General features: G+C 42.5%; 1 protein-coding gene across 3 annotated transcripts in view; it reads left to right on the top strand.

Annotated features, from left to right (window-relative positions):
- RYR3 (ryanodine receptor 3) overlaps nucleotides 1–26,789 on the top strand; it is a 507,269-nt gene that overhangs the window by 336,046 nt on the left and 144,434 nt on the right. For all 3 annotated transcript variants that reach the window (XM_040969180.1, XM_040969181.1, XM_040969179.1), the window contains exons 32-38: nucleotides 946–1,111; nucleotides 7,979–8,065; nucleotides 8,449–8,675; nucleotides 9,567–10,374; nucleotides 12,615–12,815; nucleotides 17,570–17,672; nucleotides 19,163–19,300. In XM_040969180.1, the coding sequence (XP_040825114.1) occupies nucleotides 946–1,111; nucleotides 7,979–8,065; nucleotides 8,449–8,675; nucleotides 9,567–10,374; nucleotides 12,615–12,815; nucleotides 17,570–17,672; nucleotides 19,163–19,300 (1,730 nt within the window). The remainder of the gene's footprint in view (nucleotides 1–945; nucleotides 1,112–7,978; nucleotides 8,066–8,448; nucleotides 8,676–9,566; nucleotides 10,375–12,614; nucleotides 12,816–17,569; nucleotides 17,673–19,162; nucleotides 19,301–26,789) is intronic.

Genomic DNA, 26,789 nt, shown 5'->3' with positions numbered 1-26,789 from the left:
ATTGACCTTATGGAATTTAGAATGGCTGCCCTTGTATGAGATAGAGTCCCTTTCTTATCTGACCTTAGGAAAATCACATCATTTACTCCCAAAGACTGAGTTCCTCAGATAATTGACCAGGTTAGTCCTAGGAGAACATAGAATAGACTGGCTATTTTCCACAGGCCATTGTGAGAGGCTCTGGTAGTCACCCCTGAAAATACACTTCTTCTCCAAAGGTCACCCAGGGTTTGAATTTCTACAACTAAGGAATCGGGCTTTGGCAGGGGAAAGGTTTTACAGGTCTTCTGTTAATTATTGAGGATTTTTCAGGGTTAATACCTGTAATGGAGTTCTGCATTCTTGGGATGTGTAGACAGCTAGCAGTAAGACATCCACATGGCTGATTGTGTGGGAACAGAAGTTTCCTAGCATACAGAATGTTAGGAAACACAGGGAGGTGAAAGGGGAACTCAGAGACCATGTTTACATACCTGATAAGTCTTCCTGGCCCACACTTGCCATCCTAAAGAACATGAGCCTGAGTTTTCAAGTGTTTTGCATCCTTTTGTCAAATTAAGTCACTGAACCCAGAGTTTTGTTTCTGCCTCAAATATCAAATCCCTATCTAGGGTTTGCCTAAGGTGATTACCCCCACTGTGTTTTGGTTTCCTTCTCTACCTTGGGATTACTACCATCTACACTGTCTGTTTTACAAAGGCAAATTGACATTAATTCCTGACATTATCTAACCAGTGTGCACTTTAAAAAGAGGTAGCCTAATAGATGCCCATGTCCTTAAACTGAGTTGTTCATGCCTGGTTGAAAATGAGTAAATACATTTAGGAAAAGAAAATGTGGAAAGATCAGAAAGTTTCATAGGGAGGGGAGAGGGGTATTTCATTCCTGAGTCTTGATTTACAAATGGACTAATCCAGATTCTGTTTCTTTTTCTCTGGCTCCCAGTGTCAAACGCAGCAATTGCTACATGGTCTGGGGTGGGGATATTGTGGCCAATTCCCAAAGATCAAGCCGAAGCAACGTGGACCTGGAGATCGGCTGCCTTGTGGATCTTGCAATGGGCATGTTGTCCTTTTCAGCCAATGGGAAAGAACTTGGCACTTGCTACCAGGTAGGGACGGGTTCTGGAGCTGAGACAATGATGACCTTAGCCCAGTGCTTATGGGTTTGCTTCTACCTATTCAGCATTCCCACCTCAGTATGTCCACCTGATGAGCGAAGATGGTCCATGAGCTATTTAGAACAATAGAGAAAGAACAAAGTTGCATTATTTTGTGCAGAGGGAAAAGGGTAGAATAGTGGGGGCAATATCGTATTTACTGGCTGATCAGACATTCTGATCACCTTTTTGGAAGATGAAAGGACTTTGTCTTGTTGATTGGGCTTAAATAGTTACTTATTCCACAAATGTTTATATGCCACTATTATGTTGTTACCTACAGTTGAGAAGATGCAAGGTACAAGAGTGGGCAACTTATGATTTGTGGGCTGTATAAAGCCAGTAAAATCGTTTTTGCCTGGCCCTGCCAAGGCAACTACTTATAGTACTCAAAATTTAGTAGTACTATTCAGCAGGCTAATGTTTAGGTTGCTGAATTTTGTACAGGTTGCAAATGATGTCCAGATGGCCCTGGTCGGGAAAAAAAAGATTCTCCATCCCTGTGTGGGGCAGGCATTGTGATGCAGCTGGTGAGGCCATTCCTTCACACTATACTGGTGTGGCTGTTGCAGGTGTTTGGGCCATGGTACTGTCAACGAAGTGTTCATGTTCTCTCTCTCTCTCTCTCTCTCTCTCTCTCTCTCTCTCTCTCTCTCACGCACACGCGCTCTCCCTCCCTCATTCCCTCCCTTACTCTCTCTTACTCTCTGTTGGCTCTGCCTTTTCAGTAGATAAAAATTAAATGCATAAAAATTAATTAAAATTTAGAAAAGTGCACAAAAATGTTTCTTTAAGAAACTTCAATACTCAAAACAGAGATCTGAGTGACTGATTCGTTTGCTGGAGTATTTCTTTTGCCACAAGGCTATTCACATTCCATGTAAAAAATGTATTTGTATAAATAATGTGTTTCCCTGTTTCATGGGACATGAACTTCCATAGAACTATTCAAGAAAGCCATCAGTTCTACACAGATAAACTTATCAGTCATTAACCACAAAAAGTCTGTTATGTATTCTTGATGGCCAGATAATCTTGGGGAAATATCACATATTATATTTTCTTTTTGAAGTTTGGCAAGGCCTACTAAACGCTTTGAGTAATGCTTTGGAAATACACCTGTCTAGCCAAGCATTTCTTAGATGATCTGTCCAAGAAAAGTTTCTAAAAGTTAACATCACATTGTGTGAATGTAGAATTAAAGATTGTCAAAGGAAGGCTACATTGATGACTTAAATTTATATGATAAACATTATTGACAATCCAAGCAAAGAACAGAGAATCACATGAATGGGTAGAGAAGGGTGTTATACAAAATGAAAGAAAGTGCTCACTTCCTTTGAACAGTCAGCGAAGTGGTTCACGATGGATAAATATTGACTTCTGAAGGAAAATAAAGGAATTCTTCATAAGTGTCCTAGGTTAAACAAGTGACCCAACAGACATTGTGGTAACAGGAAAGCATAGATGCTTTTGAGGAACAATAGGCAGAATGACATGGGATTTTCACATTTGGTGGGGAGAAATTCATTTGGGATACTGTGGAAGTAAATACAGGAAATGAGGAGCCACTGAAGGTTTCTGAGCAGGCAATTGTGCAAATGGATAAAATTCCTGATTCTTCAATAAGTTCCACATTGGAGCTTCTGAACTGAAAAGTCTCTTGGCAACCCTTGGAGATGTAGGATCAGGTGGTGAGGAGACAGCAGCTAACCCAAATCTGAGAGCTCCATTGAGTATGAACAGGTGGGCCAGACCATCCCTTGGGACCTACAAGAGCCTCTTGGTGTGGAGCCAGCTCCTTTGTGTCTCCAGCACCTCTTTCAAGAAAAAGGCCCTTGGGACTGCCTCTCCTCCTGGGAGAAAGTGGAATCATCACATACACTTGGAAAAACATGGTCCAAGAACCACGGTCCATCCCATTTCCATACTGCGGCCTTGATGGAGCCAGATGTTGAGGCAGAAAGTAAAGTATTCATCTGTAACTTTCTTGTGATCCTACCTCCTCCACTTGCCAAATCCTCCTGAGAAAATGCTTTATATACGTTACTGCATCCTTCAGAATCCATTAGTTTTTTCCCATTAACTTCTGAAATGAGTTTGACTAAAGGGTCCTCCCTGAGCTGCAGAAAACTCTGAAACATCAAATAACTTTAAAGTCTAGTTGGCCTTTGGAGGTCCAAAAGATTATTTAATTAAAAAGCAGAATGAGATGGCATTCACAACTGCTGTGATTGGCCTACGTCGGGGAAGTGTCCATGATGTCAAGGGAACATTTTAACCGAGAGAGCAGGCATCATGGCAGTGCTACCCCACCTTGTATGGTAGTTCCTGACTGACACTGAACAAGTAAATTGTCCCCTTTGAGATCAATGTTGGCATCTACCTTCCAGAACACCTTCCAGGGCTGGGGAGATTTTTTTCTGCCAAGGGCCATTTGGATATTTATAACATCATTCACAGAGCATACAAAATGATCAACATGAAAATTAGCCTGCTGTGGATATGGTGAATTTTGACTCACCCTGCAGTTGCTTTGGCAGGGCCAGAACAAATGATTTCATGGGCATCTTATGGTCTGCAAACCATACTTTCCCTGCATCCTGCAAGCCTTACTCCATGCATCTCCATCCCGCCTACTCCACTCTGGAGTCCCAGTTCTGCATGGCACCCTAAGGTGTGTTGCTGTGAGTGAGAAGGTGTCAGGGCTCTCTCCTAACCCTCAGGAAGCTCCTACCCAGGCAGCCTCTTCTGTGAACCAGCAGACAAGAACATGTCCAGTGTGTGTCTGGCCTTCAGCACTGGGATCATTATTATTCTGAAGCTGTAACCGTTTTCATTTTTCAATTATCTCAAGAGGAACAGGCCAGCAATATTTATACACTGGCTTTCAATTCAGAAAGGACCTCTGGAACCAAAATAATGAGAGAACTCTCTCCAACAGTGTTTCTAGACTTCCTCATTGAATAGTGCTATGCAATTTTGAAGACCTTTCTGTGTTGCATTTAATATAATCTGTACAGAAAAGAGAAAAATATACATTCAAGAGACATGCGTCAGCAGTGGCCACACCAGCCACATGGCTCTGAAAACAGGCTGGCTGTGAGATTCAGATTTATGAGAGGGATTAGCTTTCAATACAGACCAATTCTCATGCTTTGACCTTCATGCATGATCGGAAATATTACAAGGACAAAATACAACAGCCAGTGATAAAAAAGCAGGGAGTTGGGGGGGGCGGGGTGCCTTAAATATAAAAGCAAAAAAGGCAGGGATAGATCACAGCAGCTCTGACTCTGGGCTTACTGCCATTCCTTTGGAATGGAAGCTCCTTATCTGAGAGATTAGTTCCTAAGGGCAGAGGCTATGTCCCCAATGCACAGAACAGTACCTGGCACCTAATGAGTGCTTGCTGAATGTTTGTTGTTAGACTAATTGACTTGGCTAGGAAATTACTTGTATTTGTTTTTTGTTACTGCCCAATTAGTTGCCACAAAATTAGCAGCTGAAAGCAACATGTGCTATCTCTCAGTTCTGCAAGCTTGACTGGCTACTCAGGTCTCACAAGGCCAAAGTCAAGGTGTCTTATGCACTGAGTCAGACCCTCATCTGTGACCTCTGCAAAGAATCCATTTTTGGGCTTGTTCAAGTTTTTGGCAGAATCCACTTCCTCCAGGTCCTAGATGAGAGGGTTCAAAGCCCTTTTTTACCTTGCTTGTGATCTCTCTTCTCCCACAGGGTACCCACATCTCTTCTCATGTCTTCCCCTCCATCGTCTAAGCCCATAAGGGCACATCCAGCTCTTTTCATGCTTCTGATCTGACTTTTCCTTCTGCCCCAGCAGTATAAATACCCCCCTTGAGAGGATTTGCACAGTTAGTTGAAACCAGCAAGGTTTTTTGTCTTAAGGTCATCTAATCATAAGCCTGACTCTATATGCAAATCCCTGCTACCCCATCACATATCATGATCACATGAGGAGCACTTGAGTACTGAGGGCTTTCTAGAATTCTACACCCATACCATCAATGTTGTTTGTATCTACATGTATACTTTATGAGTCCCCATTTTGTATGTGCTGCTGCTTTTCCTGTTTGAAAGTTACTTTTTGTTAATCATACTGCAAGTGTGCTTCTCCTCGGCATGGTGAAAACCTATCCCAAGGCATCTGAAATACTTTGAAAACACCTGTTTCCTTCAGCGAAACTTCAGGGGGTTCTGATGTTTGGTGGGATAGTTGATGTAGTTTACCAAGGACCAGTCTTAAGTGACCTGAAAATATACTGTCCTCTTCAGGCGGTACTTGAAGTGGTTCAGGCAGGATTTCTGTTGGCAGAGAAAGCCTTCCTATGAAAACATTCTCTCTTCCCTTAATTATGCACTCATGACCTTCCTGCTGCCCTGGGAGTTTTCTCAGCCACCAGAGCTCTGCTTGCTTGAAGTTTTGATGACATGAGGATGGCACTTGATCTGGATAGCTCACATAGGGTATTTGAGCAGTCTGCATGCCAGTCAGTTTATGGCCAAGGCAGAGCAGTATCAAATCAGAATTTCCTATTTATATCTCACAGCTGTAAACTTGCTTGGGGGTAAGGAATTTTCTTTTGCTGCAGAGGGACATTTGAATATTTGTAACATCAGTGGTGGGCCATATAAAATGATCAACTTAAAAATTAGCCTGCTGTAGATTGACTGAATTTCGAGTCCCTCCTACAGTTACCTTGGCAGAATCAGGCTAAATGATTCAGCAGGGCTTCTATGTGCCATGGGCAGGACATTCCCCACCCATGGGACGCTAGCACAAAGCAGATATGTAACAGAAATGAATAAACAGTTGTTAGATGTGATTGACACAGCTTATGTCAGGCATAGCCATGAAGTTCTAGCAGCCCGTGTCTACATTTGGGTTTTATAGGCATTTATTCCTTCATATCATTCATAGATACATCCAACATCAAGTATAAAGCAAATGTTGGTCTATGAAATGCAACCCAATGCTGGGCCCAAGTCTAGGATCTATGGCCTGATCTGTCTCAGCATGACCAAATGATAACACTGGACCATGAAATCTTTAGATTTTGTTATATATAAATGTGTAATGGAAGTTTATTTAAAGGGAGCTTGGAACACATACTCTGACAGAAGTAAAACTCCTAAATTTTCTATCATTACATTAAAAGTGACTTCAAACACAGTTGGCTTCAGCTAAATCATTACCTAGCAACTTCTGTGGGTCAGGGATCTGGGTACGGCTAGACTGGGGCCTTTGCTCAGAGACTCCCATGCTGCCATCAGGGAACCAGCCAGGCCCCCTGAGGAACTCAGGATCCTCACGCTCATAGGAGATCTGAGCTTGTTTTCATGCCAACCACAGCTAAAAGACCTCCTCTGTCACTACAGAGCCCCTAGAATTTCTTTTTCTGACGCCCTCTCATCATACCCTGTGACATCATACTTCCCAAGGTCAGCTGGGGAATCTGCATTGTCGATCCCTGGGATGGAGTTCTAGGTAATGTGATCTAGTTGAGGAAGTGACGGTCATTTACATTGGCCATATTCTGTTTGCTATAAACAGAGCACAGGTTCTCAGGAAGGAGGTTCAGCAGCAGGCTGACTCATTGGCACCCCTTTTGGGTATATCCAACGTACTTTTCCCTAATTTATAGGTAAAAGGATTAAGAATTTCCTAATGTCCATGTTTGTTCAAAAGCAAAAGGTTTGAGTTAATGGATTGAAGTCCCTGGGCATGAGTAGGCTGCATGCCTCTTCGTGTGGTCTTCCAGGGACTTGCCCTCAGAAGCCCTGTGGTGCAGGGGATCCAGACATTGCTCCAAGTCGGCTCCTGCATCAAAGTGAGCAGACTAGTAAGTGGAGCATTTGATGAGTAAATAAATCTATATATGTCACCAAAGATGCACTCAAAAGGCAGCTATTGTATCCCAGTCCTTTCACTGTAAGAACTGGAGGTGCAAAGTGAGGAAATGGGTAGAGAGCAGCCTAGAGAAACCAAGATGAAGATGATTTTTTTGGAGAGGGCATGAGCTTGGAAGACAATCTGTTAATGCAGAGATCTTCATGATCTCTCCCTATAGAGTAGCAGTTCTCAATGGGAGCTAGCTGTCTTCTCTGATATACCTGGCAATGTGGGGAGAAGAAGGTGGCTGCTACGCCTAAGATGGGTGTGGGGTGCGCAGCTGAAATGTCATATACAAGAAGGCAGGGGTGATTTTCTGTGTCCCATATTTCAAAGATCAACTCCCACCAAGAAAAGTCATCTAGCTCAAAAATGCCAGGACCATGAAAGCTGAGAAACTGCTGAAAAGTCTTCTTGGGCTTGCCTGGCCAATTTTTATTTGCCTCCAGAAACAATCCTGAATCAACAACTCCACCATCATTATTATCTCCTATTGGCAGGTGTGATGAATGGTGGTATTGACTAAGGCCAGTGTTTTCTACTGTATAAAAAGTCTATACCTTGTGTTCAGTGGCCAATAGCAGACCTGAAACTTGCTGGTGAGATGATGGTTTCTTACCTATGACTGACCTCCTAAGAATAAGCTGTGGCTCCAAATACCTAAGATACAGAATGAAGGGATGTAAGATTATTCATTCCCCAGCATACAGACTATTTAAGGTGGGGAAGCAATCTCCAGTAATAGACATCTGGTTTCTGAGAATTTTCTGAGCAATGGAGAATGACCAACTAGCCAGCTGTTCTCTTTCAACTAAAATTAAAATGAAAGACCCAGTGGTTTAGCAATCTGGGGGAAAAGTCTGGTTTAGCTCATGGAAGACCTCTCAGCTTGCTTTTGCTTCTAGGTGGAGCCCAATACCAAAGTGTTCCCAGCAGTCTTCCTGCAACCAACAAGCACATCTTTGTTTCAGTTTGAACTTGGGAAGCTGAAGGTATTTGTCCTCTCATGTAATGATCATGATGGAGAAGGCAGCACTTCCTGTTTAAGGGTGGGATGGGGTGGAGGCAAATCTCAGGCCTCGGAAGAAGAGGCCCTCTCTTCTCATGCACTCCTGTGCCCATAGATTTCAGAGGACAGACATGCAGCCTCATTTTATCCTTCTCCAACCTTTTTGGTGCCTAAAGAATTTGTGCTTTATATCCCATTATGCAGGTCCTAATTAATATTTGTAAGGACCACAGAGATCCCGGAATGCATCTACTTTAATTCATACTAACAGTATTGGTCATCATGGGCTGAGTGCATTATCTAACAACTGGGAATCTCCATACCACATGTGTGCTTTCCTCTCTAATGCCTTTCCACTTTGCCTAGAATGCAATGCCCTTGTCAGCGGCCATATTTAAGAGTGAAGAGAAGAACCCAGTCCCACAGTGCCCACCACGGCTGGACGTCCAAACCATCCAGCCAGTGCTATGGAGCCGCATGCCCAACAGTTTCCTAAAGGTGGAAACAGAACGGGTGAGCGAGCGCCATGGCTGGGTGGTGCAGTGCCTGGAGCCACTGCAGATGATGGCCCTGCACATCCCAGAAGAGAACAGGTAATGGACGGGCCCACAGATAAAGGGGCAGGCCTCTGGGAAGCAGGTGAGACAGGACCAAGAAGCCCAGAAGAAAACTAGAAGCATCTTCATTGTATCCTGGTCAGGTGCAAGATGATTGTTGATTTCCCCCATGACTCAGTTACTATTCTTTCTCTTCTCCACTTTCATTCTTCAAGCAGAAATGTCGGGAGATGTACTATGATGTGTTGGGATCCGGGAACATTTTCATATCTTTAATTAAAAACCAAGTGACCCTGAAACATACATTATGTCTAGAAAAAGAAGGAGAATCGGGCATGCCTTTTTTTTTTTAAACTTTAGGAATCAGGGCCCTGGTCTTCCCTTATTACGATATGTTCTTGGATTATGCCCTGCGTTCAACCCCAGAACCATTACTCTCTGGTTGTCTGACCTTGAGTAAGTGCTCCATGTACTCTGGCCTTGGTCTCCTTATCCGTACTGTGAGAGGAATGCTCACACAAGGAGTTGCTGGGGGAAACAGAAAAATGAGATTGAATAAGCAACATTTAGTATGGCTTCTACACATCAGAGGACCAGGCCCTCCTGCCACAGAAGTACATGTTTTTCTGTTTTGTGACTTTGGCACTTTTCCCAATAACAAGAGCTTTCATACTGTGAGGCAGTGTCTTTTTAAGTCTTCTAGGCTTTTGAGAGCCTGTAGTTAGGTATGATGGGTTACCAGGACCTGAGATGGAATGAGAACTGAGAAAGAAATGGTTCAGAATGACAGGATGTGTAGCAGAGACTCCTAGACTCCTCCATCTTCTACCCATTCTGCCTTCCTTAGGACTGGGTAGAATCCCTTGAGACTCAGTCGTGTTGATTCTTCTCCCCCATTTTATGCTTGATGGCTTGTGTCATTCTCAGGTGTGTGGACATTCTGGAGCTATGTGAGCAGCAGGACCTGATGCAGTTCCACTATCACACACTGAGACTGTACAGTGCCGTGTGTGCACTGGGGAACAGCCGAGTAGCCTACGCCCTGTGCAGTCATGTGGACCTCTCCCAGCTCTTCTATGCTATCGACAACAAGTATCTGCCCGGCCTGCTTCGATCTGGTTTTTATGACCTGCTCATCAGCATCCACCTGGCCAATGCTAAGGAAAGGAAGCTGATGATGAAGAATGAGTACATCATTCCCATTACCAGCACCACCAGGAATATCCGCCTGTACCCAGACGAGTCCAAGAGACATGGGCTGCCTGGCGTGGGCCCAAGAACATGCCTCAAGCCAAGCTTCAGGTTCTCGACTCCTTGCTTTGTCATGACCAATGAGGACCACCAGAAGCAGAGCCCTGAGATTCCCTTGGAGATTCTAAAAACGAAGGCACTGAGCATGCTGACAGAGGCAGTGCATTGCAGTGGGGCCCACATCCGAGACCCTGTTGGGGGTTCTGTAGAGTTCCAGTTTGTGCCTGTACTGAAACTCATCGGAACCCTGCTGGTGATGGGTGTGTTTGGCGACGATGATGTCCGGCAGATCCTCCTCCTCATCGACCCCTCTGTGTTTGGGGAGCACAGTGCAGAGACAGAGGAGGGAACAGAGAAGGAGGAAGTGACACAGGTAGAGGAGAAGGCAGTGGAGGCTGGGGAAAAGACCAGCAAGGAGGCCAGGAAGGAGGCTCCAATCAAAGGCTTGCTGCAGACCCGATTGCCCGAGTCCGTCAAGCTGCAGGTAATCCCAGACAGCAACGATCATGCTATGGGAGAGAGCCCGGGAGGAGAGAGGGTGCAGCCTGGGAGTGAACCTGGGGCTGATGCTGAAGGGATACATAGAGATGCTCACAGAGACTGCTTTGGCACAGAGCTTGTTTCTGTCATGGACTGTACTCCCGGGGTCTCACTAAGTAACCCTTACCAATAAAAGAGATACGTTATGATTGTATCTGTGGTACAAGTAGGAAATTTGCCCTTTTATCTTACCCTCTGGGCCCCAGGCACTTATGTGTGAGGTAACTGGAGCGTGGAAGGAGCCTTGGCTGTGGGATAATCTGAAGGAACAGGCTCACTCTAGGTTACTGGGCACTATGTTTTGACTACCACACTGAAATGAACCTGCTGACCCAGTGTTCAGAGAGCTGCCAGTCAAGCTAAGGAAGACAGCCCTGGTCTTGGATCCTTCCTCTTGGCTCTGTCATTGTTGCCTAAAGCAGGCTTTCTGGGTGTCAGTTTCAGTTAATGCACTGAGGGCAATGACTTCCAGACACTGAGAGAAGATGAATAGAGTCAGCCGCAGTACAGTGAGTCTAGGTCAGCCAGCGCTGTATTGTGAGTCTTGCTTCTTGGCCACTTACTAGCTAAATGAACCTGCCAAGTCAGTAGCCAGTCCAGAGCCCTCACTTTAATATTTGTAAGTGCTGGGTGATAATATGATAAAATATTCAAATTTAAGCAGTATGAAATATGTTTTATCATGAATATTCAATAGTTTTAAAAAATCCTGTAGAAGAAGCACTCTTGTTCTCTTGTTCAATGTGAAAGGACTTGTAGGTTGGCAGTTAAAATTTTGAGAATATAGGATAAACACAACAAAATGTTTAGTATCTTAAGCAATGTTTTGAAACATATAAACGTGTTTTCCCAGTGTTAGGCAAAACCTTCTCTTCAATGTGAGGCCCCTGATGAGCACATAAAGTCCTTTCTTTTTTTTTTTAAGATTTATTTTTATTATGTTTTATTGGAAAGGCAGATATACAGAGAGGAGAGACAGAGAGGAAGATCTTCCGTCCTATGATTCACTCCCCAGGCGGCCGCAACGGGCCGATACTATGCCGATCCGAAGCCAGGAGCCTCTTCCAGGTCTCCCACGTGGGTGCAGGGTCCCAAAGCTTTGGGCCGTCCTCAACTGCTTTCCCAGGCCATAAGCAGGGAGCCGGAAGGGAAGCGGGGCTGCTGGGACTAGAACCAGCGCCCGTATGGGATCCCGGGCATGCAAGGCGAGGACCTTAACCACTGCGGGCGCTGGGCCCAAAGTCCTTTCTTTTTCATGAATGATCCAGGAATCTTGCCTCTATGACGGCCAGTCTGGAGGGTGGTAACTTTTGAATAATGTGAGTGTAGAATGTTTCTAGATGTTTATACTTATTCCCTCTTGTTTGTAGTTGTCTCATACTTTCAACAAGTTGCCTTTTGCAGATGTCTTCTTGTCGTTCAACTCAGTTTTCCCATTTCAAATGGGCTTATGTGATTTTTAATTAAATGAATAGCTATAGTCACAAGTCTAAGAGGCATAGGCTTTGGGCCCTGAATTACCTGGCAGGGGCAGAAATGAGCACATTTGCTGGAGTATCCTGCTGAAGGACAGCCTTCCAGCAGCATTTGTCATCTGACAATCTGGGGAACAGCTGTTAATCACTGGAAGTGGTAAAGTGAGGTGGATTAATAGAACTGCTGCCTTAATAAAGGCATCAGGAACACATTGAAGGTTAATGGAGATGAAGTAGGCCAGGGCTTTGCACCACATCTGGCAAAGAGTGCTTGGTGGTTATGGTTATTATTAGTATAAGTTGTGACAGTAACAAGATGACTAATAATAACAGTTTCAAAAACAACTGAGCACAGAAAAACAAGGCAGAAGAGCAAAAACAATGAAAGATGGTGAGGGAAGTAAATGTGATTTTTTGTCTATACTCCAAGACTGGAAACTATAAGAAAAGGAGAAGATGCTCAGGTGAGTGGTTTGGTCAGCGACTTTTCCTGTTGCTGCCCAGGACATCATGGTGAGGAGTTCATCTCTGAGTTCAGTCCGACTTGTAATAGTCCTATTTCTTGGTTCCACTAGAAGAGTTACTTTTTTCATGGAGGCTGGCCTAAGCCTCCATGTTGAAATCTGTAAAACGGGGGTGCTAGCAGCTTCACGGGTATATATAAAGTGTCATCCTGTAGGCATATAAGCAACATCCCATTTCATTGCAGATGTGTGAGCTCCTTAGCTATCTCTGTGACTGTGAGCTGCAGCATCGGGTGGAAGCCATTGTGGCATTCGGTGACATTTATGTCTCCAAGCTGCAGGCAAATCAGAAGTTCCGCTACAATGAGCTCATGCAGGCCCTGAACATGTCTGCAGCCCTGACCGCCCGCAAGACGAGGGAGTTCCGGTCGCCCCCCCAGGAGCAGGTGAGAGTCCCTGCCTAGCCTCTACCCGGTCCTTAAGGAGGAACATGAATCCTACTGAGAGGGTACAGAAAATACTTATGTGGCCTGGAGCAACCTCAAAAGCAAGGCACCAGAAGAAGCTAATGACATCTTGTACAAGTTATACTGAGTGGAGAGAGAACCCATTCTGAAGTGCACACAGGGCTTCTTCCTCCCCTCTCTCTCCTATCCATCCCTCTACTGTAAGTCAAAGACCGGGTGACTATTGGGATCCAGTTGTCCTCAGGAAGGACACCCTGCTCAGAACATCTGTCAACCTTTCCAGACATTACTATCTTTCCATCAGAATGTAGTTAATGTGTTCTGACTTTGGTGCTTGATCTCCGTCTTCTAAAGTGCTCAAACCTCCACGCCCATGGGTTGAGACTTTCACAAAGCTCCTCTCAGCCCGGTGAAGCCTGGACAATAGGACCCTGTGTGCAAATGAATCCTCTCTTCTGATGGGTTGGGTTGATTCTTGGGAGTACCTCATGTGTGATCATCTTTACCCAGATGGGAAGGCTTCTGTGAGAGGAGTCAGAGTCCTGGTGGGAAACTTCTAAATGAGGGAGTAACATCTTGTAGCATCGTAGTTTCCATTTATTCACACGGCTCAGCAACTCACTTTATGCCCTGCAGGCTGGTTGGCCACTGTTCCATGAGTGTTAAAAAGAGAAAACAGATCTTTCAGGGAAGAAATTTTCTCTTTCTGAAATCAGATTTTTAGATCTTATGTATTTTTAATATGCAGTCTATTCATAAATTGTTCTCAGCATTATTACCACTATTTTGTATTAATGGCCCCAATTACAACTTCATCCAATTATTTTTCCTAACTTATAGAGCATAGATATTTTTATCAAATGAACCACATGTCTTAGCATTTAACAGATTTTTTTGAATGATATTGCCCTTGCTGAAGACCGGGCAAAGATTATCATTCCTTTGCTAAATGCAAATGTGAAGACCTTTTGGATTGCTTAGAAAATGTGATGTATGCTATGCTAAATTCATGAGTGTGCCCTTTCTCCAGTCACCTCCCAAGAATTACCCTTGAAGACTTCGCATATGTTGTAGGCTTCTTTTAAACTGACAAAATATGACTGTTCCCCTACTTGACTGAGCAGTGGCTGGCTCTTTCATATGTTTGTGAAGAATTGGAAGTCAGAATGATGGGACGAGTAGAACAAAGGTGTCTGCTCCAGACCACAGACACTGCACTTGGCATGCCCATCACTTGCTGTATAGTCTTGGGCACATTATGTCCCTGTTTCTACAGCTCCAAAATGTAGATGCTTTTACCTGCTTCCCAAATTTCTTGTGGAGTCCTATACCCTGAGATAATTCACTGAGGTCGCCCAACAGGACAGCTGTCCTAGAGTTAGCCTCGCTTACACATTAAGCACTACAGAAGCTACAGTATGCCATTGTTCACAGTATTTGTCTGCCTCCCACCAGGACCTTTGTCCTCTGTCAGTGATCCAATGAATAGCATTCACACATGTTGTCTGGTATCTCTTTAACACAGACAGCCCTGGGAGAGTCCATCCCACACTGTCCTGAATGTCTTGGCTGTCACCATTCCTTTCCCTATTCTGCCTCCTGGCCTTCTCTTCTGCCTTCCCCAGGAACTCTACTACCTCCTCTGTTAGTCCCCTGAGCAAACATTTCATAAATCTATAAGTCAAATTCTTCCCTAACACTTTATTCCAGGGTTTCTTAGTAGACAACAGAGCCACTGGAGCAATGCAGATTGCTTGATACCTCTGAGGTTTCTAATTCAATAGCTACAAGAATTTGCATTTTTAGCAAGTTTTCAAGTAATGCTGACTAATGCTCTAGAATTAAGAGAGAAAAAGGCACACTACATGACGTGAAACCCAGCTATACCACTGGCTACTCCTCCGGGGTACATGAAACCCAGCTATCCCACTGGCCACTCCTCCAGGGTGTCCACTTATAGGCAGCATCTACCCGTAGGGTTCTCAGTATAGAAAAACATGTTGTCATTGAAAGCTGTGGAAGATTTAGATCAATAGTGGAGGTTAGAAATTCCGAGTCACTGGAATGCGTGGGAAGGAAGATACTTAAATGATGATATCTTTCTACAACTTTTGAGGATAAAATATTCTGAATATGTCTGAATATTCAGAAAACTGAAAAAGCATGTGAGGGATATAACAAAGCACAAAAGACTGTATACTAGGGTTAGCCCCATGGTTGTTAGCAAAGGAGCCTAGCAACCAGAACCAGCCATTCAATTCCAAAGGAACTTTGTTGAAGGGTGTGACCCACAACAGAAAATTCAGTTCAATCTGTCTTTCCACTTCATGCCACACAGGCAGGAGGTCCACTGCTTCCTAAGGATTTCACCATTCAGAAAGTAAATTAGTTTTCTGATTCTGAAACTCAATCTTCAGATCTTATATTAATCTAATAATTGACTTACCAGTGCATATTTTTGATACAGTTACTTTAACTTCACTGAGAATTAACCAGAAAAAAATACTTTACTTTAGCATGTTTTGTAGATTCTTTTAATAATAGAACCATTTTTATAATAGAACCTTTAAATGAAGTTATTTCTAATAATTGGAAATAAGTTCATGGTGTAGTAAGATACAATACTTTCCAAACTAGGAACCCTTACAGGAGAAAATACTTCTTGACCTGATGCTGGGATTGCTGTAGCTGAGGCTGCAATGTATGAGCAACGTTACCTGCAGTTAATTCTTCACCATCTCCAGATGTTCGCTGACCTGGGATTATGGCCTGTAGGAAAAAGTCAGAGGTCTAAAAACCAGCATGAGAAATAAATGTTAGTTTTATGTCTACTAGACTGAGATAATATTTCTTTTCATTGCCATGTAAGCAGTAAAACAAGTGTTTAACTTTGACACCAGCAAGCATTGTACATTTTTCATATTACATAGTGGCTACCATATTTAGGAATGCTGTCTGTATCCATCACTATTTCAAGGTCATTGTAGTTATGAGATCTTTTATACAACGGATAAAGTGCATATATTACTATTCCATTAATTTTTTTCCTCTTTGTAACCCTATATGTTTTATTTTTCATTGTTTCAAATACTAATCTGAGAAACATCTCATAGTTTCTCTCAACAATGAAAGACACAAAACCAGTTAGGGATTGGGAAAGGTTAATTGACAGGTCCTCAGTTATATTTAAGAAGAGGAAAGAAGTTCTAGACTTCTGAACAGTAGTGTTGATCCTCTTTGCAATTACTAGAAAATAACAGTTTGCTATGTTTCTACTATGAAAAAAAAATTAAATATTTTAAAAGGTAACTACATTTACTCTGGGCATTACACAGACTATGCATATAAAAAAATTACATGATATCCATAAATACATACAATTTTATCTCTGGCAATTTAAAAAATAACTTTTTATAATTTTTTTAAAATAAGTTCCTAAGAAAACTCTGTAACAGAAAGTGTAAATTGGCTACGAAACGCAAACCTGCATATAATAATTATTTTGAAAGCCTTGTAAGCAAAATTGAAAGGTCATTACAAACTGGAAAATACAGTATGAAAAGTTAAAAATTGAGAATTATTTAAGGAACTCACTGATTAATTTCCTTTAAAAAAATCCCCAATAAAAAAATGGAAGAATAACATGCTCAGGAAATTTTAAAAGTCTAAACCAAAATAGATTTTTATTTTTGGAAAAACAAAGTTCAACCTGACCAATTAAATGCAAATTAAAGCAACAGGGATATGACATTTTTCATCCATAAAATTGGAAAATGGTTGAAAATGTGTTAACTCTCATTACAAAGTAACACATTCTGGTATATAAATCTAGTAATAATGTGAATTGTTGTGAGCTTTCTAGAGTACAATCAGGCAATTCATATCAAATGCCAATAAAATGTCCAAACCTGTAGAACAGTGATTTCACTCCTAGGACTTCATCTTAAGAAAATGATCAGGGACCAATGCTCTGGCTCAACAGGCTAATCTGCCGGCACTGGCATCTGTTTATGGAAACCAGTTCTAATTCCGGCTTCACTTCCCACCCACCTCCGTGAGCAGTGGCTGGAGGCCCACGTCTGTGAGCCCTGCACCTGTCTGGGAGACCTAAATGAAGCTGCTGCCTTTGAACTGGCTCAGCTGCAGCCACTGAGGCCACTTGGGAAGTGAACCAGTGAATGCAAGGTCTCTCTGTCTTGCCTCCTCTCTCTGAATCTTTTAAGCAAAAATCAATCAATTCTTAAATTATAAAAGAAAATTATCAGAGATGTTAGCAAAAATTAGTAAAGTTTAAAACAACTTTGTAAAGGCAAAAATGGAAAAGTTTTATAACTATAAATGTTATTCATATTATAAAATGCAATTTGAGAATGCAAGTAATAAAATTAATGCAATTAGAAGCAGGTTAAGAAAATATCCAAGATAAATTAAGCAGAAAATCTGGTTCTCAGAAAGTACAGCAAGAATATGATCCAAATCTGTGTGTGAACACCTAAAGTCAAGAGGATATTCCCTAGAATGTTAACAGTGGTTATCACTGGGTGGTAGAATCATGGTAGTTTCTTCAAGTGGTCTTCAAATTTTGTACAATTCATGAAATAGCTTTTACAATCAGAAAAAGAAAAGCTACTTTCAAATGCCAGCTGCTTTTACAATAGGCACACACACAGTTACTTGACATTGAAAACCAATTAGCCATTCTCCTTTTGTAACCCCACCTGTCCTGCGGCAAGATCAACATGCTGCTCAACTTTCAACTGGGAGAAAACTGCCCCTGCCCAGAGGAGATCCGGGAGGAGCTGTATGACTTCCATGAGGACCTTCTCCTTCACTGTGGTGAGCAGCTGAGACACTGCCTGTGTCTGTGGCGTAGGGTGGGTGGTGGTTGCAGGGCGCTTCATGTAACATGCCACTTAAGGACGTTCACATTCTAGAGGCTTGAATTCAAGGCCTGGCTCTGCTCCTGACTCCTGCTTCCTAATAATGGGCACCCTGAGAAGCAGCAGGGGATGGCTAAAGTACTTGATCACTGCCACCCGCATAGTCTTGACATGGCTCCTACAGGCTTTTAGAAGGTAAAGCAGAGTAGATAGGAGACAGTAGTGCTTGGGGACGTGTGCTTCTCACTCTCTCGCTCTTTCCCTCTCAAATTAAAAATGAGTAAGAATTGTTTAAAGAGAGAGAAAGAGAAAGCTGCCCATGATTCCTTCATTATGAAACCAATGTGATAATGGGAGGTTATTTTTGCATTTAAAGTAATAACACGAATTTTCAAAAGAAAAAAAGACTTGATCCCAGCTACTCAGGTCAGCAAAGAAATAACCCTATGGAAAGTATGTGACTACAATTCCTTATGCCTAGGAGACATACTGTGGAGATAGATATTAAAGAGAGCGAGCACACCAGACACAGTGTAGAATGCAAGGAGGAGTCTATTACAAGTTTGGTGGTGGCAGCTCCCACTATACTCCCGGAACCACTGCACCCAATGGCCGAATTAAACTCCCATTTAATCATTTTAGGGGGTACACATTGCAGCTCATCCAGTCAACTCAGGTGATGCACATTACAAATCACCCAGTCAGCTTAAGTTCAAACCACATCTTAAGCCACTCAGCAAGTGTGTTTACAGAAGCATATAGCTGTGATTAGCTGTGCTGGAGGTTTACTCAAGAAACCAAAGTGGAGTCACATCTGCCCACTGCTATGGGGTGCTATCACCCAGGTACTGCCTGTCACATAGAGAGGGAACAAGTTCCTCAACGAAAGAAAGAAAATGGTGATTTTTCTGTAAATTTTAATTTGCTTAGAGTTAACTAGTTACAGCTCTGCTCCCAGAGAAGCCGTAATCTGACCCCCTTGATTTTTAGCCGTTGCCCTGACTCTGTGTACAGGAGAAGGGCGTAGTGACCTCTGCCCTTCAGAATTCACTTCATGTGAGCAATCTCTGCCTTGATTCACACCTGCTGGTTGTTAAGTGGATCTCAATATTGTCACATGTTCACAAGGGATGAAGCACAGGTGATGGTTGAAGTTTTCATCAGGGTAAGCGTTCAATTTCTACAGATACCAAGAGCCCTTTTAGGTTAGAAAAAGTTGTTTTGAAATGAAAATTACATGATGGTCTTGTATGTAGAAATAATCTTTTTTAAAACTTTGCAGAAGATATAGATAATATGCAAGCATATAGATAATATGCATGGAAGGCTGCCTATAATAACTTTAGAAAGTTCCAGACAGAGGAGAAATGGAATTTTTATGTTCTTTTTAATTCGTGGTGGTCATGTACTGTACTGGGATTTTCACTCTGCTTTGTGGCTTCCTAGGGGTTCCCTTGGAGGAAGAGGAAGAGGAGGAAGAAGACACTTCCTGGACAGGAAAGCTCCGCACCTTGGTGTATAAAGTCAAAGGCCCTCCTAAGCCAGAGAAGGAGCAGCCAACAGAGGAAGAGGAAAGATGCCCTAGTAAGTGACAGTGCCCCAACCCTGTGCCCCCCTAGGTCTTGACTAAGGCCATTGCCTCTCTAACAAATGCTCTAAGACATGTATGGACTGCTTAACTTCAAAGGAAGGAAACATCTGAGAAAAATGTTCTCACTTCTGGTAGATAGCGTTATGTTCTTGGAACTCTGTCCCACCTCCCTCTGGTGAAAGAACTCTTTGAGCATTATGAAACTTGAGGTAGCCCCTAGAAATACAAGCTAACAAATTCCTGTTCTTGCTCTTTTTCCTTTTATATTTCTAGTCTTTCTCTTTTAACCATTTTGTTTCTTCTTGTTTGTGGTTCCTGAGCTTAGAAAGTTATTTCCATGCAGAAACAGGCAAGTTTATAAAGGAAATAAGGTGTGAAGTGTTGGAAGAGGTTGTGTTTTCACTGTGCTTTTGATAAGCCTGCAGAATTTGACTTTTGTTCTTTTTTTAGGAAGTACTGAGTATTGTCCAGATTCATTTTCCTAATCTAATGTAATAGATGACTCCTACAATTTCAAGCCTTGTTGAAACAGAGCATAGTTTGTTCTATAAGGCAACTGACTCTAAACCATTAACATTTCAAGAGTGAGATTGTCCAAATATTGTGTGTAATCTGTCCGCTACTTGCTGTAGAGTCTGCCAATTTATCATTGGTGTGGGGAAGGAACTTCCTAGCTTTAACATAGTTGCCTTTTATCTTATTCCCAGTTCCCATCCATCCTGGAACGCAGATTAGAGCAATAGTCTGTCAAGAGATGATTGGTTTGTCTGGAAACACTACTTTGGGATTTATCCATCTTATGGCCTTTATATATTGACCTTTCATCTTTGTCAGAAAAATCTCATCTTTGTCAGAAGGGGGTGAAGCCTTGCCATTTGTCGGCAGAACTGTTGAAGCTCAACACGAATGCACAGGGGACCTGGCAGTGGCAGTCCTTGGTCAGTCCTAGCATTCACCATAGGAAGGCTAGGTCTTCAGTGATGATATGCTAGAAGGATTCTAAAACCACACACACAGTGAGTTTGATGCTCTCTATGGTTACATCTGAAGCATAGCTGGAAACAGGTGGCCCTTAGTTACCTACATTCGCCACTAGGAAATTGTTTTGAAAGTGAAGGATGCTTTATGAACTTTCTCACAGAGGGTGTGTCATGATTTGTTGGGGGGTGCTTGTGGGAAGCAGGCTTAATACAGAGGCAAGGCTACTTACCATTTCACTCAGAAGAAATCAGCATCTAACTCTTTGAAGTCTTTGTAACTCTAAAAATCACATTCGGACCGCTGGTCTCAGACAGATTGAGCATATTCTGTCTGGATAGAAGGTGTACACCGGAAAAACCAACCATCCTCACCCAGCCAGGCTCCCCTTTTGTAGTAAAGTTAGGAGATTCAAGATTTGTATCAAAACAGTTCTATTCTAAGAGCCCAGAAGTACAAGAAGTGGTGGACAAAGTGATGAAAATATGTCTGGCTGTCGACATAAGGATTTCTTCTGAGTGTTCAGTGAATGGGCCCTCTGCCTCAGTTGATTTTTTTTTTATTTATTTTTTATTGCAAAGGCAAATATACACAGAGAGGAGAGACAGAGAGGAAGATCTTCTGTCTGATGATTTACTCTCCAGGTGGCAGCATTGGCCAAAGTTGAGCTGATCCAAAGCCAGGAGCCAGGAGCCTCTTCTGGGTCTCCCACATGGAGATTCTTTGGAATAGTTTAACTACTGTGCTCCAAAAAATATTTATAATTTGATAAATGGGGACGATATTTTTGAGACCATAACTAAGAAACAATAAGGGCTCAAAATCCTGTAAATTGATAGTAACTCCGTCCATGTTGTGGCTTGTCTTATTTTTCTCACCTTTGTATTTAATAAAAATTGGTTTACATGATGGTAGTAATATTCTATAGTGAGCTGACGATTTATCAACTATTACACATGACTTTGTTTGTTCTTTTTTGTGTAAAAAAATGCAAGGAATATTTGTTCATTGACTTATTCTTTCTACCCATAGCTGATTCCCCTAGGTGATTGGTTGTCACTGGGCCAAGGTACCTAAGTGAGTAAAGCAGTAACTTGGGCCCAGGTCTTCAGACTCTTTACAGTGTACTGTGCTCTTCCATTCAAACCCTGAAGCTTTCCAGTAAGCTTACTAACATTATGTCATGAGCCCTGTATTAGTCAGCTTATATTGCTTTATTATTGGGCAATTGTGTTGACAGGCACAGAGATGGGGAAAATGGGCTTACTATTATTGAGCTCCATTAAGGTTGCAGGAAGATTTTTTTTCATACACAGTCTCATTGTTGGATAATCTCTCATGGCAGACAAAGAAGAAATCATCAGTCCTAGTTTAGAGGTAAAGAAATGCAGGAATCGAGGTGTGAAACGGCATCCTGTATCACAGGTGTTAAAGCAGGAATCCAAACCCATTGTATTTGGCTCCTGGTCCAGAATTTCATAGTAATAAATGCTCAATGTTTTCTGCAGTCTTTCTAATCAGTGCCAAGCCTGCTCTTGGACAGCCTGTTAGTAAGGGGAAGAGAATTTAGTTCTCAGGATAGTGAGAATTTAACATTGATTACCTACTTTGTGCCAAGGGCTAAACTAGGCACTTTACATTTTCTCATTTGATTTTATCCTTGCAACAAGCAACTGAGTATAGTGGCCTGCAGATTCCCATTTTCATATATTGGACAACTAAGTCTGATAGAAGCAAAATAATTTGAATGAGGTCTGTAACAGTGACAGAGGCCAGAATTTGAATCATGCTGTGCATCTAGGGTCCCTGCTATTTCTAGCAATGATACAACAATGCCTGGAAAGAGAATATGGGGGTGGAGGACTGGGACAAGAAAGTATAGGTATTTAGGATGAATGGCTAGTAGCTTGCTTCATAATCACTCTAGTCTCCATATTGTGTAGACACAAAAACTAAAATTCCAGTGGATTCTCTTGCCAGCAAAGGCCTCAGGTCCACTAGTCCCTGGTGTCCCTGCTGTCCCTGGCAGCCTCATCTCAGTTTCATCTTCATTTTGAATTTCCCTCCCTCACGTATCTGCAAACATCCCCTGTCCTCTTCCCCCTCCCCCCCCCCGTTGTCATCATTATTGGTCATTTAATCGCCTGAATGTTTTGAGAAAGCGATTATGAGGCTGCTTGACTGATTTCAAGAACAACAGGCTAATTATCTCCGGAAGATGGATGTGACCCCAGGGGGCGATAGAGAAGGATTGGCAAAATCCGTCTGCAGATGCTGGCGTGCAGTTCTGCTGGTGGCTTGGCGAAGATGCCTGTGTCCATTAGGAGTGTCCAGCTGGCTAGGGAAACCATCTGATTTGATGGTTGTCTCTGCCCTTACAGGTGCAGAGGCTCTGGCAAAGGTAGAAAACCAACAAGGAAGGGAAACAAACAAATTTAGCAGAAGAATGTAACTGCCAGATAGTTACCTAAACAGAACCTGCCCTGAGAGCTAAGCTCTAGGGCTGCCAGGCCAGTATGACTGGGGCGGCTTTATTGGGTCATCACCAATTGTGGACAGCGTCAAAAGGCTTGGCTTTCTGGGCAGCTTCCCCTGTACAGCTCTCACAGCTGCCTTTAAAGGACACCTCTTTATAAGAACCTGGCTTTATTTAATTGTAGTGTTTTGTTTGTTTTTTACCTAAATAAAAAAAGAGTTAGGATTAGGCTAAGAAGGGCCATCATTGGGAAAGCTAAGCCTCTGCTATTTTGTCATTTGTATTCTGACTTAATACTTGCAAAGATTGAATGATAATGCAAACACAGACTTTAGTGAAGCCTGACACATAGTTTTTTTGTAGGAATTGGTGATTATTATTATAATGAGAAGTAGGAAGTTCAAACCAGCAGTTTGAACTTGCACTTTTATTTCAGAGCCAAGGAAGCCAATATAAAAACAAACAAATATGTGAGTCCAAAAGCTAAATACAGAGCTAGGATGTGTTGGCTGTGGTGTGTGAACTGGGACTAACACCAAAACTGTCTCCATCCTTGCGGATCTGGCTGCTAGCACCTATTCTCTGCGTCCTGATGACACAGAGTAAGCAGAGAAATTCTCGCCCCTCTAAAACAGTGCTATAGAAAATAAATAAATAAACAAACAAATAAACAAACAAACAAACAGTACAATAGGTAGCAGACATTCAGCCTAGCAGTTAGAACTTAGGTATTTCACATCAGAGAACCTTAGTCTGATGGCCAGCTTTAGCTCCTGAGTCAATTTTCTTGTGTACCCTACAAGACAATGGTGGTAGACAAACCAGACATAGGATGCCTGAATTGCATTCCTGGCTCCCAGCTGTGGCCCTGGCTGCATTCCTTTCTGTTGCCAGCATTTAGGGATGAAGCAGTAGGTGAGAATGCTCCTATAATGTCCCCTCCTGCCTACCCCGCCCCCGATAATTTTTTTTTTAATTTTTAAAAACAATCCCCCAAGATAATCTTTGTTTCACTGCAGGAGCATTGTAACTTTGTTTGCAATGATCCTGACAGCATCCTTGTTCTAGTGAAATGAGCTAAATTGGTCCCAACTGCACAGGCTAGACCAGAAGGGCACTAGGGAGGCACAAAGAAATACACAGGATGAATTTTTAGAAAATTCTCCTTGAAGTCAATGGATTTAGCTTTCTCCCTGACCTTCTCTGCTAATAAAGAGTAGATGCTGAATGACTTTGTAATTCAGATCTCAGATTTCTGCCTTAGAGGGAGCTCTGAGACACAGAATGCTGAGGGCTTGAAGGCTACCCCAGCAAGTCTCCCCAATAAATCTCGATAGTGTTACAGTGCCATTAGACCCCTGACAGCAGGTGACTCCTGTCTCCGTCAGCCATCATAACAGTTGTTCAAAAGACCACTGAGTTTGCATAGCTAATCTCCATTCCAGTGGTCAGTGGTTTGCACAAATACTTTGGTTATAGCCATTTACCCTACCTGCTCAGGAACCACTGGAATTTTCAGTTTATGTTTTATCCTCAATCTCTGGTTTTACTATTAGGAAAAAGCAGACCAGGTCACATCAAAATAGGATATTAAAAGGTGATAGTAAGATTCCTTGTGCCCATCAGTTTAACCCAACAAACCCAGTGGTTTTAATCAGCCACTTTAATAAATTAGGACAACCCTTTAAAAAGTCCAGTGAGCTTTAAGTATACATAGAATCTCAGCATGTGAACCCCAAAGAAGTTAACTTCACAGAACTGGACAGACACACAAATGTAGGGTCACACCACCAAAGCTGGATCATCATCCTGCTATGCATGATACCCCTGTTACAATGTCACACTTCATTTTCTTCAATGGGAATTTTGTGTTGCTAATTCCATTCTGTTGGTGAAGAAATCAATTCCTAGTTGAGAATCAGAAAAATCAGTATAGTTTGATCATTTCCAGGATGTAATTTCTGAATTTATTTCATTGTTTATGAAGAGGACATCTAGACAGTGTAATAAGAAAAGTATGAAAGATAACTGTCTTCTCAGTTTCATGAAGCAACTGAAAACGGATCGAGATGGTGAAGCAGGCGGATAGATTTAGACTGTAGCATCTTGGCTTTGAATCCTAACTGTGCCATTTACTAGTTGTAAAGTTTGGCAAGTTTGATAACCTCTGTATATAGGCTTCAGTTGTTTCCAGAATGAGAGCAATGAGAGCTCCTACAACATAGGGCAGGGTGGGGAATATAAGCACTCAATAAGATGGTGTTCAGTTCAAGTTCTGGGCCCTGGGAGTTTTTTCTGATCTCTCAGCAGAGTTCCTCTTAGAAATGAGATTGGATCTGAGAAACCTGGGCCGTAAGGTGGAAAGGCAACAACCTAGGCAAAAATCAGGATTGTGTTGAGAGGGGAAAGACACAAGTGGTGCTCGGTACGTGGTCAGAGGCATTCGGTCTGTGTAATGGTTATCACCCTCAGCAAATTTGATTGACTGGGGTTTTGTGAAGATGTAGCCATTTCTAGCCCTTGATATTTCCAGGGTGAGTGGGGACCGTGAACTTGAAGGACCTGACAAGAAGGCTGCCTGGGATGTGCATGTCCCACCCGAGAGGCCGCAGCGGCCGTCTGGTCAGTGCTTTCTGGGTTCAACATTGGCTGTACCTTTACAGGAACTCTGAGTGAACTGCTGTAGTCAGTAGTCCTGTCTTTTACTCCAGTTTCCTGAGCAGAATGTAAGAAACTGAACCTGCTGTCAGTTCAGCTTTTTGGGCACTCCTGTAGTATGGTAGTTACATCACTGAGACTTTCCAGTTGCCTTTCAGGAAAAAATCAAATGCCCTCAAGCCAGGACTTAATTTTTTTTTTAATGTTTGTTTGTTTGAAAGACAGTTTATAAAGAGAGCAAGCAAGATCTTCCATCTGCTGGTTCATTCCCCAGATAGCCACCATGGCCAGGGCTGGGCCAGGCTGAAGCCAGGAACCAGGAGTTTCATCCAGATCACTCAAGTGGGTAGCAGGGTCCTAAATGCTTGAGCCATCTGTTGCTTTTCTCAGACCATTAAGAGGAAGCTATATTGGAAGTGGCACAACCAGGGCGTGAACCAACACCCATGTGGGAGGCAAGTGTCATAGGAAGGGGCTTTACCTGCCATGTCATGACAGTCCCTACCTCAGCCAGAATGGATAATTTCCCAGTTCCTGCTATGACTACAAGCTTCATGGTACAACCAAGAACGCAAATTGCATGCCATTCTGGAAAAGTTCACAAAGCTAAGACTGATTCATAGGAGTGCATATGATTGGAGCCTCGATGGGACAGATCATTGTCTTGCCTTTCTTAGTTTCTAGGGTGCCTCCTTGCCTCCTGCATTCTTAGGCTAGTGTGTGTGGGGCCTTCTGCAATGATATTACTCTAATCTCTGTATCAGTCATCACAAATCATTTTCTGCCTGCCTCCTTATTAAAAGGCCTTGTGACTGCATAGAGCCTGGACAATCCAGGATAATCTCTTCATCCTGAGGACCCTAACATAATCACATATGCAGATGTCCCTTTGCTGTGCAAGGCAATATCCATAGTTTCTGCCCATTAGGACACAGTCATCTTTAGAGAAGCCTTCTACAAAGAGGGGGAAAAAAGCAGAAGTTGAAATACACTTGTTATTTTATGCTTGTAAATGATCCAGATCACTTATAGCATACCACAAGAACAATTTTTAATCACTTGGACTTCAAAGATAAGTGTATGTAACATAGATGCACATAACTTTTTCTTTTACATTGTAACATGAGCATTATAAGTCATTTTCTAAGTTTAATCTAAGTGCAGTCCAATATCATTTGCTCCTCCTCCATGTTATTGAAAAACCTTGTCTTCCAAGTTGACCCAGACTGAAGAATGTGGGATGTATAACTGGCATGGATTTGCTTTGCCAAGGACCATCACTTACTCTATAATAATAAACATAGTAAGTGGCCCATGTTGATGACCACTTGGATTGTAGCCCAAAATTGGAAAAGAAAAGATTCTTTTCT

The sequence above is a fragment of the Ochotona curzoniae genome, unplaced genomic scaffold (genome assembly GCF_017591425.1).
Source record: "Ochotona curzoniae isolate NIBS_2020 unplaced genomic scaffold, NIBS_Ocur_1.0 scaffold_4701, whole genome shotgun sequence".
Classification (NCBI taxonomy): Eukaryota; Metazoa; Chordata; class Mammalia; order Lagomorpha; family Ochotonidae; genus Ochotona; species Ochotona curzoniae.
The sequence above is the reverse complement of the archived record's forward strand: the minus strand, read 5'-3'. Positions and strand labels throughout refer to the sequence as shown.